The 15,027-nt window shown below is 32.2% G+C and overlaps 2 protein-coding genes across 2 annotated transcripts; both read right to left on the bottom strand.

Moving 5' to 3' along the window:
* Nucleotides 1-4,169: 4,169 nt before the first annotated feature.
* LOC118044028 (probable prefoldin subunit 4) lies at nt 4,170-6,655 on the bottom strand. The gene is made up of 3 exons (XM_035052173.2): nt 6,497-6,655; nt 6,281-6,391; nt 4,170-4,605 (listed from the first exon to the last, which is right to left on the bottom strand). Exons 1-3 carry the CDS (start codon nt 6,503-6,505, stop codon nt 4,345-4,347), a joined length of 381 nt encoding a protein of 126 aa, XP_034908064.1. The 5' UTR covers nt 6,506-6,655; the 3' UTR covers nt 4,170-4,344.
* A 952-nt stretch (nt 6,656-7,607) lies between these two features.
* On the bottom strand, nt 7,608-12,472 carry LOC118044029 (E3 ubiquitin protein ligase DRIP2). The gene is made up of 7 exons (XM_035052174.2): nt 12,080-12,472; nt 11,309-11,408; nt 10,507-10,834; nt 9,869-10,374; nt 9,708-9,758; nt 9,041-9,113; nt 7,608-7,989 (listed from the first exon to the last, which is right to left on the bottom strand). Exons 1-7 carry the CDS (start codon nt 12,192-12,194, stop codon nt 7,816-7,818), a joined length of 1,347 nt encoding a protein of 448 aa, XP_034908065.1. The 5' UTR covers nt 12,195-12,472; the 3' UTR covers nt 7,608-7,815.
* Between the last annotated feature and the right edge of the window lie 2,555 nt (nt 12,473-15,027).

Here is a 15,027-nt window from a genome sequence, read left to right as displayed (position 1 = left end):
TTATTGAAAAACACTGTCTTATTTCCTTTTCTATAGGATAAATACTTTGATAGGGCTTGGTGTGATGCGGTATTTATGGATGTGTGCCACGCCATGAAAGCCATAGTAGTTTGATAGAAGTTTGGTATATGATGATAGAAAAAGTACGTATACCCTAAGCATTAAAGGGAAACAAATAGTGTTTACACCTATAAAAAAGAAGTTGGAGATGAAAACTTTAAAAAAAAAAAAAAGAGCTTGTTTTTTTTTTTTTTTTTTTTAATCTTTATCACAATTTATAGAGGAAATAAAGGGTGAATAAGTAGTGTATGCCCTAGTTCCCGGTAATAGAACAATTAGGGAAGAAGATGATGTTGATAATAGTCCCGAGAAAACACATTGGTGTTTTAACATAATTTGCAAAAATGATGCTAAAAGAGCTTTCCATGCGAGATATTCAACATAAAATTGACTTGGTTTCAGGTTCTAGTATCCCAAATAGACTAGCTTAAATAATAACACATATTATTTTAAGCTAATTTTAAAAACTTATTCAATTAAGCCCTTAATTGATTGTTTGTAGGTCTAGAATTGTAATCCCTTGTATCAATTACATTCTGGTTCTCAGTTTCTAAGACTTATTTATAATAAAATTATACTTGATTAATTAATCCATTTTAATTTTTAGCCATTGTTTCTTATGTGTGTGACCCATTAGGTTCCCTAATAATTTTGTTCAAATTTAATTTATTATCAATTAAAAAATTAACTGATTTATATTTGAAGATCAAAAACAATGTCTAATAACTTGTCATGATCCCCCAATATTAGGAAAGTCATACGTTGTTTAACTTAACCTTTTAGTGACTAGTTTCTCAATATAATTATTATCCCTTCATCAATAACATTTCTTTTTAAACATTATAGTATGAAGTATGTCTTCTTTGTTAAATTATTTTAGTTCTCAACACTACAATTATTGATTATTTGAATGAGATTTAAAACTTTTTTCAAATCTAATTTTATATTTAATAATGATTTCATAATTAATACTATTTGAGAACAATAAAATATTTTCTCTAATTTACCTAGGGTGATGAATCTTCCCTTAATTACTCAGATATTTTTATATAGTTTATGTTATACTCAATATCTGTTCATTTGTTACCCTTGATTATGATAATGTATGGTTAGGATTAAAGCATAACATTCTCTATATAAGATAACTTAGTGATATTATGTCTAAGAATCACTTACACAATAATCATGTGAGTCTTTTTTTAAGAAAAAGTGATCTCTATATATGAAACTCTCTTGTGGGTTAGTTCAGAGTGTATGTAATCTGACAAGTTCCTGCATATTAGTTTCAGAAATCTTTTATACCTTGGTTTATGAGAGAAGCTGCTTTCATAAACTAAAAAAAAATAATATACATTGGTTTTAATTACTCTAATTAACATCTAGTAATAAAACATTGATAAAAAAACATTTAAGAATAATACTTTGTTGCAATAAGAATCTCATAATTATAATATTTTTATAATTTTCTATATAAAGCATTTTTGTTTTACAAGCTATATCTTTATTTTAGATTCATTAATCAAACATAATTGAATATTAAAGATAAAGAAAATCTTTTTTAATAATAAATATGTTTTACATTAATAAAATCAATGTTGCATATAATCAATTGATTGGCTATATGATATATTCACTAACATGTGCAGACTCAGCTCTTTTAGTCCTTAAAAAAGATGGTTCATAGCGTATGTGTGTAGATAACCGAACCATTAATGAGATCACAATAAAGCACAAACTTTTAATATCGTTTTTAGATGACATGCTAGATTAGTTGACAAGTTCTAAAGTGTTTTCCAAGATTGATCTCAAGAGTGGCTACCATCAAATCAAAACAAAGCCAAATTAAGGATGAATGGAAGACAATATTTAAAACACAACTTGGGTTATATGAGTGGATGATGATATTGTTTGGTCTATTTAATGCTTTCAGTATTCATGAGGTTCATGTATTATACACTGAGACTATTTATAGGCACATTTATTGAAGTTTATTTTGATCATATTTTAGTTTATAATCTTACTCTTAAATCTCATTTAGAGCATTTGCGAGCTATTTTCGGCACTTTAAGGAATGAGTAGTTATATGTGAACCACAAAAAGTGTAGGTTCTTCATTAGTATTGTCACTTTTCTAGGTTTTATTGTGTATATTGATGGTGTTTAGACTAATCAATCTAAGTTTTCTACAATCATGGAGTCACCGATTCCAAGGAGAGTTATGTTTAAGGTTGATGTCTAGTTTAGGCAACACTCACTCGTGGCAGGTTCCCAGTGGACGAGTACAACAAGCTAAAGGAAAGAAATATAAGCTCTTATAAGGTGTTACAGAAGATAAATGGCAATGTTTATAGGCTACATCTTGCTAACCATCTGAAGACTTTTGATGTCTTTAATGTTCAACATTTGACACCCTATTTAAAGGAAGAGCATAACTTAAGGGTGAGTTCTCTCTAACTCAAGGAGAATGATGTAGCTGGACTTGTAGAAACTGAAGGTTCTAACGATTCAAGTAGGGATTTAACACGAACAGACTATGTGGATGGCTTAGTAAATGCTGTTATGAACCAGCACAGATCTAGGTCCAAGAGGAAGTATGGTCTCGCCAGACTAGACTATCACCTTAAAATTGTGATAACAAGAGATCAGACCATTGGATCTCTTAGAATTAGGTATATAAGTTGATGTTTAGGCTAATTTTGTTATTTTTCCTAGTTTTTTTTTAATTTATTATTTTATTATGAATTTTGTTTTAATTCCCCTTATGTTTCAAATCTTAAGCTATTTTCTAGTAGATGTAAGGTTTTCTAACATATTTAAAGATCTTGTAAACCTTTAAGGAGGTAAACTTCATTATATTTATTTTCAAAGAATAAAACTGCAAATATAGAATTCATATCTACAACTCTTTTCACTTATTAAACCTTCTATGTTTTTGTGTTATTGTTGTCTTTATTAACTTTGGTCTACATCACTAAGCCTATAGCTGAATCTTTGAATCTAAAAGGCAATTGGTGGGCATTGTGAATGTCATATCATTAAGAGATAAAGTTATCTTGCAACACCTTACGCACATATACATACCTTTATATTTCAAGAAGTCTTTTCATGTTCTAAAACTCGAATCATATAACAAATCTTAACCTTTAACAAATTATTTTCATGTTATGGCAATGATAGTCACGACCAATTCCTGCTTTGCTGACTCTACAATAATATTTGACTCCTGTCTTGATATGGAAGAGACAAACAATGATGACAAAGAAAACATTTTTATTTATACTTCATGTCTTCAAAATATAAAAATTCACTTTAAAATTATTTTGAAAACACGATTATTTATACTTCATGTCTTAAACAATGATGACAAAGAAAACATTTTTTTTATCTTTGTCTCTGTCTCTATCTCGTCAACTAAACACGATTATATCTCGTACATATCTATTTCTTCTATCCTGAAGACTAATTAAAAGTAACCTGAAACATCGTCATGCTAAGGCTATGTAACAAACAATTTTTCTTCTGTCCTGGAACACTATGTTAAGGCTGAGTGACAAACAATCAGGGGCAGAAAATAGGAAGTGCCTTGCTAAAAGCATGTGACATGCTCTCCCATCCATGGTTTTGAATATCTTGCCCTTAGGGCATATGAAGATAACGTGGATGCTTGTAAACTATACACAAATGAAGGCTACAGAGTTGTATCAAGTGATCCCCAATGGTTAACTTGGATTGGAAGAAAACGCCGGGTGCTTATGATCAAACAGTCCGATTTGTTTAATCAGCATTTCTAATTTTTTTTTCCAATCACATATGTGATCTGATCATTGACATACATCAAGCAATTGTAAAGGAAAATTCTGCAATGGCCTTCTGATTGCCTAGCAAGTCCATTGTCAATAGTTTGTTGCTAGAAGGAAACTTGAATTTTAATTTTGTTGGGGCTTCTACTACTTTTATTCATTAAAAGATTAAAAAAAAAAAATAAAAAAAAACCCTACTTTTAAGCAACTCGACAACTAGCAGAAGAAAAACCAACTTTCATAACTAATGAGACATAAAATATCAAAATTTGAAGAGAACAGTTCACTTCATAGCAGATACACCTGGGAGTAAGAAACATACACCATCTACATTCATGAAGCTTGGACAACAATCTAAAATATCCAATTACCATTTGAAGAAGTTGATTCCCTGATATTTCAACGATAAACAAGAGACTTCTTTAATGTATAACATGGCAAATCAGCAAGACAGCTTCTGTGGAATAAAACAAAAACCTACCTCACTAATTCTCCTCTAAGTTAATGGAGTCCCCAAACTTTCCATACAAAATCTTCTTTAACTTGGCCATCTGTGCAACCACGGACTCTTTCTCTTCATCAAGTTTTTCCATGTTCTTACTAGTCACCTCTTTCATCTGCTCTATCCTGGTCTCAACCTCATCCCTTGGAACATGAGCAAAGACTTCTCCAATTTGGAACCGAACCACCTCCTCATCAGTAAGAATTAACTCGTTGCTTGCATCCTCTAGATTATCATTGGTTTCCTGAAGAAAAGGAGCTATTGCATAAGTAAAAAAACTCAGCATGATAGAGAACAGGATTAAAAACAAAATTACGCATCCCTATATGCATTTATAGAATGGTTGGGGCATATTAGGTCCAAGAGCTAGGTTACACAACAAGATGGGACTCCATTTAATCCCTCCCATCCCAGTTTGGATGGGATTCAATTTCAGGTCTTCAAAGACAAAGTCAAGTGAATTTACCGTCTAGGCTACTGAAATCCACAAGGCCAATATGAATAACTTGCTGTCATTTGCAAAAGATGGCTATTATGCTGTGCTGTTGAACTACTACTGGCAATGTGACAAACTGTCCACATAAAACTATGGTAATCCTTGCGCTTTGTTTATGTATAATTAAGTCAAGGAGACAGGTTTAGGAAAAAAATGTCTGAAGGGAACACTATGCACAAAGCATCTCGGACTGGATGGACCTGGGTGGTAAAGTATTTGAACAACCAAAATGGAAATTTGAAAAAGAGTTTGTGGAGTTCAGCGAGTCTTAAATATGATAACAGCATGTTATGTTTAACTCTGATGGAGGAAACTAGGGGCAAATAAGAAAGAGAAATGTAGGGGAGAGGAGCAAGAATTTCGTGAAAGAAACCAGTAACAAAGGTGGAAGAAGTAAAAGTAAGATCTTAACATAGAAAATGCATTCTTAATTTGGATATTGAATTCTATGAAGTGAGTTTACCATCTAGGCTAGCTGGAACCCACAAGGCCAATATGAATAACTTGCTGCCATATGCAAAAAATTGGGATCGAAATCTTTTGCAGTCGGAAAAATAAAATAAAAAATTATTCCACGTCTCCTTCCTTTCCATTCTCAATTCTAAATCAAACTAGGAAACAGAGAGGGAAATTAGAACTTCACTTTAGAGTTTCACTAACTTAGTTTTGGCATGGGAGACCAAGAGTATGCCTGCACTATCATAATTTTCTATGAACATGGTCCATCGACATGCCCAACAACTTGCATGTGACCACAATATTTGGACCTATGACGAACCGATCCACTCAAGCTTTAATCCAGATCAGCAAGATAATATAATTCCTCAAAATCTTTCACAGGCTTAGTCTTAACTTCAGTTCCCATTGAAAGCATAGGCAAAAACAAACCCAGTAACTTAATGCAATCTTCACTCAAATTAACATATTCAAGATCATCCATTTCAAGATATACGAGGCAACCTCAACAATCTTTAACATTCAACATAAGCTAAATTAGCTCACTTTAGCTTGCAAGCACTGGACTTTTTTTACCCTACATTTGCATAAGCCCTCCCACTGTACCAAACCAACATACCCTTAAACGTACAAATACTAAGACAGAAAATTGAACTTCCATTTCATATTCAAATCAATCACATTTAGCCTTTTAAACGCAAACTCCAGTTGCTGCACACTCTGATCAACAAGTGCAACAATCTTTTTATTTTCTCTTTTTTATCTACCAATAATACTCGGTAAAACTATTAACCTCTTACTCAAAACATAAAAAACTAACCCAAAAAAGATGATAGAACAAACCCATCAAATAAAACACAAAATCAAAGCTGCCCTTGTTACAAATTCAGAAAAACCATCTCCACATAAATGCTAAACATTAATAAGAGTGAAATCAAAGGCATATAAATACAAAAAAAGATGGTACCTTGGCAATCTTAATTTCGTCTTCAAGCTCGTGCAATCTGTTGTTTAATCTGCCAAATTTGTTGATGTTCTGCTGATCCTCCCAAGTCACCTCCTTGTCAGATCCACCACCCTTTCACCATTCACCTCATTGTTATTTACTTAATTATCAAACCATAAAAAGATAGCAACAACGATAATAATGGAGTTGTTTGTAGGAGGGTTTTCGATTGATTACCTGCTGCATGTTTTGATTTTGAGAAAGCTTCCAAGTAGACAGACCGACCGACCAAGGTTTGATGCGCTCACTTCAATCTCTCAGCAACTGCAAACAACACGCTGAAGAGTTTCCAGCATTAAAGATTGTCTCTCATTAACGGTTCTTGAGTAGATTATTAATTAGTCCCTTTATGTTTACAAAACATACAATCTAGTACTTTTAGGTTTGCAAATAACGAGTTAGTCCCTTGACCACAGTCTTACATTCAATTCTTCTTTAAATGTCTGAATTACCCTTGCTAAATGGGATTTTGTCTTGTTTTTAGTTGGGAGATTGGATAATTTCCAAAGGAAATAGAGGACGCTTTAGGGGGGAAATAATTAACTTATTGAAATATAGTGAAAGGATTAGGTTGCAGATGAATATAAAATTATAGGAATTTAACATTAGGGTTTTAAATTAACGGAATTTACTAATTATTTTGCTAGTTCATTTTTTCTTTTCTTCTGAAATTCTTTAGTTGGTTTTTGTATACTGAAATTAAGTCCTTTTCGCATGAAGATTTACATGCATTATTCATCCTCTACTATCTGACCAAATCCATAATTAAATTTGGTAGAGAATCACTCTGCTTTTGATTATGATGATGCTACTTGGTACGAACAAGAGATTTAACGACAGGAGTTGCAGAGTCCGAAATTCATTATAGATTTTTCCTATGATTGAGGCTCTTCAATCCAGAGGTCTGGACTGGTCCACGGTTTAATAATCTTATAACTCCAGCATATGGAGCTAGATTAAGCTTCGATTTTATATGGCTGGCCTTAAATTTGAAGAGTGAAATAAGAAATCATCATTTCATGTCTGTTCCAGAGATAGTGCCGCCATGAGCAAGCCTGCATTTAGCAGACAGTGTTCAGGAGTTAATATGCCATTGGCCAGTTCGGAAAGAGGAAACGTTTTACAAGTCTCCTAACAGCTTCAGCAACTTCTCACTCTCACAAACATGCATTCTCCTCTCAATTTGCAGCTTTCAACAGCAAATTAGTAACTTGGTAAATTCAAATAGCGATATGATCATTAGAAACTTAAATTCTGGATAAATAGGAGACAGTGTTGACAGAGAATACAAACGTAAGTGATGTGGCTCTCTATTATAATAAATGAAATATATATTCATACATGTAATCACCTGCATGAAACAAAGCAGCATGCATGTGATGATTTGATTTAAAGATCACAGAAAGGTTACAGATGTTGAAAATCCAACAACATAAATATTTCATAACTGAAAATGTAAATAATCATCGAGATGACAGGCAGGTTAAAGGTATATTTTAAGACTCTTGGACTTTCCGACAATATGACAATACCATCACGAAGTCCTTAGCTGACGAACCCACAGAGGCTGGTACTTTTTTTGATGTCGAACCGGTTCGAAACCACAAGTCTACTAAGTTCTGTAATTGCAAAGTTGGCCGGACAGGCTGACCCCGGCAAAATATTTCCACCTACAAAATTAAAAAGAAGAAGAAGAAAGAAGCAGCAGCAGCAGCAGCTAGTGTTCATTCCATTATAAGCACACAAATCAAAAGTTCTGATGCCATTTCTAAAAATCATGACTTGAAGTATTAGGAATGTTCACGAACAATTTTATCAAATATGCAACAACAATTTTAGGAAACAATGAACTGTCAAGAAAAAGTGGGGACCACATATCCAAGCTTCCTAGCAAAGTCCCTAACATAGTTCAGATTTTTTTTCCCCACAAGACCATCAAGCAACTATGCCAGTATTTACTAAAAGTTATGTAGATTTGATTTTTATTCAACAAGCAGAGGAAGTGCTTTCATAGTGTCACGAGAAAACAGAAGTGATATAAGAAAATATGAAATATGAAAGCATTGACTAAGTTGATATAGAATGCACTATAACACTCCATCTTGTTAGCCGGAAATTATCTAAAAATTTAAAACTACTTGTTTTGCATCTGGCTAAGAACATCTATGCTCAAAGAAAAATATAATGCTGTATGACATCCATAGCCCTGGATACTTGATATCATTGTTTATCACTCATCGGTATATGTATCTCCCTTCATTCCAGTAAAACCACATGTTACTCAAAAGATAGAGTTGAATGTACATTGATTGAAGACAGAGTACATTTTCTCATATGATTTAAGATTCCCTAGCAGATCTTGGTATGACAATATGAAGCCTTACTGACACTTGACAAAAGGTGCTGTCATTTTGATTCTTGAAGTTTTAGGAATTATTCAAATCATTCCAACTAAACTTCCTAGGGTTAATTGAGCTGGTATCCTCAGGCACAAAAGAAGAAAGGAAACATGCCCCCCTCGGGATCTTTCCCTAAAAAAAATTAATTTCAAGTTACACCCAACAGTTGTTACAAGCTCGATATCTGTTCCTGACCTTTTACAAGCAATAATAAAGAGCTAGCAAATCACAATAGAGCTGACAAATGAAAATCACAGCAATTTTTAACGAGTAAACCAACAAGGAAATTATATTTTGAGGAAGGCAAGAGAGATGAACACACCTCAGTCTCACTATCGAGATCAAGTTTCTTTACAAGGTACTTCTGAATGAAAGACACGGGCATTTTACCATCCCTGTGATCAGAAAAATCAAGAACAATAAAGCAAGGGGTAAATGAGGATGAGTTCCAAGTTAATTGATGGCTTCATCATAAAAGACCATGATTTGAGCAAACTCGGAGGTATAACCATCAAGTGAATACACCAAAACTAAGTCGATCAATGAGAGCAACAATTTGATTTTCAATTACTAAAAGCAAAGTAAGACCAAACAGATTCTAGAGTACAAAACAATAAAATCCGCACATTTACTGAAATAACCAACACATGAAAAGCCTAACATTTCTCTATTATAGCAGATGGATATAATATGTAAAATGTTTATCCACATTTTGGGGAAACAAATGCTTGGACCATAATATTATATCATCTTATGTAAAAATCGTATTCTTTGTTTCTGTTTGACACCTTACAAAAAACAAAGACCCATTTTCTTAACCTGTCAAAAGAGATTATGAGAAAGCATGGTGGCCCACTTCAAATTTACCCTTTCAAAAACTGAAGAAGTTTTCAAATACACAAATGCAGAGAAAAATAATATATACATATTCAGAAGAAAAAAACAAAATGGAACATAGTTTTGAGGGTAATGAGACTAAAGAAACTCACTTAATCCTCAAGTAGCATGTGGATATCTGCGGCAAGGAAGCATATTCTTTCCTGGAGACAATTTCCACAACATTAGCAGCAAATATTGAAGTAGTCACAATCCAAGCTTCACAAAGTAGACAAAGTAATATAAATTAGAGACAGCCTGGGAAGCATCTTACTGGTCTTCAGAGGCAACCAATGAGAACCATATTGGACCATTTCTTCTATTGCTCTTAGCTCCTGCAGCATCTATCATTGCTTGAGCTGAGGCACTCAACCCCTCAGACAGAGCTGCCCTTTTTCGTGCTGCAGTTAACCTTCTCCGCTTCACTGATATGGGAAGTGAATTTTTCCCATTCTTGTCATCTTGGACTCCTATTCCCTGTCCATGCTCCTTATTTTTTGTTTTTGACATATATACTTCACTGTGATGACCACCGGGTGATTCTGCTCGGGATTTTGTTTCATACAGATGAGGTTCACAATCAGGATCATCAAGCATGCCAGATTTGACTAAAGACAGCCCTTGTGAATGTGATTTGGAGGACTTGGTTCTGTTCGCAGCTTCAACAAGACAATTCAAGGGGGTCCATAGATCAGCCTTCCCTTCAATTATTTCAACATCATCATCCTCGTCGTCATCATTACGTCTTTTCTCAGTAGAAGGTTCAGCCACAGAGGAATCCTGCATGAATTTACCAAGGAAAAAAACATCATTAATGTAGTAAAAATGTTTTTGGCTGCAACTAGCTTACACAACATCAAGGTGGAATTTCAACTCATCCAAGCACAAGAATGAAACTAATGTCTCCTTTACCAGCCTTCTCTTTTGAATACTTTTGACAGGAGACCCTGTTGAGCTTGGGCTCATCGGATTATCTTCAGCAGAATCTTCTTTCTTGGATTCCTCGACAGTAAAATTGCATCCTCGTAATGCAGCGGCCTTTCTGGCACCAGCTTTGGATCTCCTTCCTGTCAAGCCATTTTGAATTGGCACTTTGGGAGTGCTGACCACCAATGATGATAATGATCTCTCCTTTCTTTTTGCTGGCAATGCAATCGAAGGCATAATTTCAGGGGCATTAACTTTTCTTCTCTTAAAAGGAAATACTTTGGCCCTTATATCTTGCAAATTATGGTCTGGCCTGCATACAAACATGAAAATCCCAATGCATGTTATTTTTCTATAAACATGAGAAAACTTCATACCATGTGTTCTCATCTAAATGTTTTCCTGGAAGTTTGTCAAAATGCATGTCATGGGCATGAACAGTTATTTAACTAAAATATCATCTTGAATTTTGCAAATTCAGGATTTCTTGGATTAAGAAGTCTTGCTTCACTTTTAAGGAAGAGTGACCAAAACAAATCAATTTATGTTGGTTAAGGTAAACAGTATTACAGTTAGTGAACATAAAATCACGGGAATGGATTTGCAGAGAATTAGTTTATGTTTCCAAAAACAATACCCCAATCCATATCAAACTCAATTGAGAAGCAATTCATTAGAACAGAAGTATAGTGATTTGTGGCATTTTGAAAAGAGAACAAGTGCTTGTAAGTATGCAAGTATGATTGTGTGCATGTTTACGGGTGTATGGCTTCACAGTAAGGCTAACCTGAGTTTCTCCACTGGCAGACAACCCAGATCAATGTTGCATACAGGACAACAATCTACCTCTTCATCTGAGAGCTTTTCAAATATGCACTTCCTGCAGACTGGTTTGGAATTCATAACCAACTCATCAGAAACAGATCATTGAACAATCAAAGATTTCTATGTGGTGCAAAGCATGCATTGCACAACTGTACCACCTGAAGCCTAAAGGACCAAACTTACAGAGAGTAGTTGGAGATTCTACCCGACGCAAGATAACAAATTCAAGTACGCATATCGTCGTGACTCAATTGACTATGTTTATTTAATCATAATACTATACCGGTAGTGTACAAAGCTGAAACTGAAATCACCAAGAAAACACTATTCAACACTACGTGACAAAGGTCATACAGAACATGCATGAACCAGAACCAGAACCAGAAATGAAAGCAAAAATACACGAGTAACAGAGAATTTGAAAACTACAATAATCCACCATATAACAAAAATGAACACTATTAGAATTGCACTCCATATCGATTAATACAAATCAAGACAAACCCCATCACGAATTCAACGACATTGAATCATCAAGTTGCAACATCCATACAAGCCATGATACGCAAGCTAAACAAGAGATTGAAAAACAAGAAAAACCCAGATCAAGAAACCAAAAGCCAAAAACAACCCAAATTTTATCATCCAATTCCACAACAATCCCAACAACCCAGATCAAAAAAATTGAAGACAACAAATTACACGAGGGGCAAAAAAGGAGAGAAAAACTTACAGGAATGGAGACACAAAGAAATCGTAGTAGCTTCTTTTAAGAGCTTGTTACAAAGAGGACATGTCATGCATGCCTCGAGCACCTGTCTCTGGACTTTGACAATCTGTCCCGCCATATCCACAGTACATTCAGAGGAGGGCTGAGAAAAACATAATAATTAAGAAAGATCTAATATTACAAAGTGAAGAAGGAAGAAGAAGAAGTAGTAACAACGTGTGGGTTAAGAGTTTGTTGGAAATTTAGGACACAAAAGGGGGGTGGGGATATGGAGCTGGAGCTTTTTTTCTTTCTTCGACGAAATCACATGAAAGGAAAGGTAAGGCCGAAGCGAAGAGTATGTGTGTGTGTGTTTCGTTCTTTTTCTTCATCATATGTTTGTTTGTTTGTTTGTTTGTGCGTGTAAATGCGGAACACGCTTCGTTCGTGTTTAACGTTCGGCGAGTTTGGTTTTATTTTTTAACTGACCGTATTATTAGGTTATTATATTGGAATGACGGAGATAAACAATAGTGAAAATAGATAGTAATAAATTATTGACTCGCAGCATGGAAAAATATTAAATTATATAAGGATTTGATATAACTTGATTGACTTTATGGTTTAAAAATATTTTATATAATTTGTGAAAACAAATTTTAATTAAAAAAAATTTAAGATGATATTTTTTTTAATATTAAAATAACAATATATTATAATGATCTTAGACAATTCGGGTTAACGTGTTAAATTTATAACCCAGGTTACGAGACTATGATAACAAAGCAAATCAAAATAAATTGATAAGCCTAATTCTCAATCAACCTAATATTGAATGATGAAATTGAAAAAAAAATCAATTAAAAAAAACCTAAAAATTGACTTAGGTTAACATGTTAAACTTACAACCTGGATCATTTGACCAAGATAACCTCATAAAAAACAAATCAAAACAAATTATAAATTTCAATCTCTAACCAGCCTGATATTGAAAGATGAGATTAAAAAAATATAAAAAAATAATCCAAGTCAATCCACTAAACTCATGATCCAAGTCATTAGATTAAGATAACTTTATAGAAATAAAAAATAAAAAAATAACTTAACTTAACTTGAGTTAATATGTCAAATTTGCGACTTTAATCTAGAAACTAAGATAATCCCATAGATAAAAAGTTAAAACAAATTATAAAGTTCGATTCTCAATTTCATATGTCGGATCTAATATTAAACGATGAAATTTATAAAAATCTTAATTAAAAAATAACATAAAAAATAAGTTGAGTTAACTGTTAAACACTATTACTGAGTTATGAGATTAGAATAACTTAATGAAAAACAAACAAAAATAAATTATGAAACCTAATTTCCAATTAAATACAATATTAATTGATGAAATTAAGGGGGGAAATCAATTACAATAAAAGAGAAAAATGAGTCAATTAGGTTAATTCACGTCCCGGGTAATGAGACACAGACAACCCAATAAAAAGCACATTCAATGTTCAAGGACTCGTGACCCAAGTAATGAAAACAATATAACCTCTTAGAAAGAAAAGAAAAATGACTTGATTTAACTGAGGTTTAAATGCCAAAACTGATGACATTGATTTTAAAACCAAGATATTCTCATAAAAAAAAAAAATCAAAATAGATTATGAAATTCAATTCCCAACCGATCCAATGTTGAATGATAAAATAAAAAAAATCAATTAAATAAAAGACATAAAAAACAACCTGAGTTAACTCGGGTTAATCCGTTAAGCATTATTCTCGTATCATGAGATCAGGATAATCTAAATTTAAGTCAACTGAGTTAATCCATAAAACTAAGTTAACCCATTAAACTTGGAATACGTGTCATGAGAGTGTGATAACTAAATAGAAAAATATAAAATATTAAAAAATAAAATTAAAAAAAACAAGTCACTATTCTAATGAATAGTGTTTATGAGGAGAGGTAAGTAAAACCCCCCATTCTCTTTTAGTTTATAATTAATATGTCTTTTATATACTTTTTTATTTTGAAAGTATATAAATTATTATAAAGATAAATTTATTTATATTTTTAATTTTTTAACTAAAAATGTTTATGTTTTTTTTTTGGTATTTTTCTTTTCTATTCTAAAATATATCTAACATAAATATGAAACTTCTTTCTTACATTAGTATTTATTATTATTATTTAGATTTGGATATGGCTGATCTGTGGGACAGAACCCATATAGCTATATTTTGTTATTTTTGAAACTAGGGATTTAAATATTTAATTATTGTGTTACATTTATTTTAAGATTCAGTTAGAAAAATAATTAAATTTGATATACAAAAATAATTGAAAAACAAATTGAACTTTGATGTTTGAAAAATCAAAAACTAAGTGGGATGAAAGAATACATCATTTTTAGAGTCTATTTATTTTTGTATTTTAAAAGCGTTTTTAAAACAAATTTTAATTTTTTTTCCTGGCTTCAAATTAATTTTTTGGTGCTTTTCAATCGTTTTGATATCTTGATATCAAAAATAATTTTTTTAAAAAAAATAAAATATATTATTAATTTTGAATCATTTTTTAACGAAAAATATTTTAAAAACAACCACTTCCACGCTCTTAAACACTTTAAAAAGCAATGTATTGGTTATGTTCATTAACTTTGTTTTTTTTTTTTTAATTATTATTTTTTAAATTAATGATATTAAAAATAGACAAATATGGAAAAATGCTAGCATAAAGTTTAAAGAAAAATTAAAAAAAAAATTATGGACTATTGTATAAAAAGAGTTTTAAAAAATAAAAAAAGATATAATCTTATTTGAAAATGTAAACCCCCATCTTTTAAAAAAAAAATTAATTTATTAATTAAGTACAAGTGACTCGATAATAAACTAGATTAATTTGAAAAAAGGTAAATATAATAGTGATAAGTAGTTAGAGATTTATTTTTAGAAGATTGACGAAATAAGATAACCAG

The sequence above is a fragment of the Populus alba genome, chromosome 13 (assembly GCF_005239225.2).
Source record: "Populus alba chromosome 13, ASM523922v2, whole genome shotgun sequence".
NCBI lineage: Eukaryota > Viridiplantae > Streptophyta > Magnoliopsida > Malpighiales > Salicaceae > Populus > Populus alba.
This window is presented reverse-complemented; position numbering and strand designations above follow the sequence as displayed.

Coding starts and splice junctions, on each gene's coding strand:
- LOC118044028 (XM_035052173.2), bottom strand. Junction 4,606..6,280: donor ACGAAATTAAGATTGCCAAG/GTACCATCTTTT, acceptor CCTTTTCTTCAG/GAAACCAATGATAATCTAGA.
- LOC118044029 (XM_035052174.2), bottom strand. CDS start 12,194: ATGGCGGGACAGATTGTCAAAGTCCAGAGACAGGTGCTCGAGGCATGC. Junction 10,835..11,308: donor CTGCCAGTGGAGAAACTCAG/GTTAGCCTTACT, acceptor GTTTGTATGCAG/GCCAGACCATAATTTGCAAG. Junction 9,114..9,707: donor ACATGCTACTTGAGGATTAA/GTGAGTTTCTTT, acceptor TTCTGATCACAG/GGATGGTAAAATGCCCGTGT.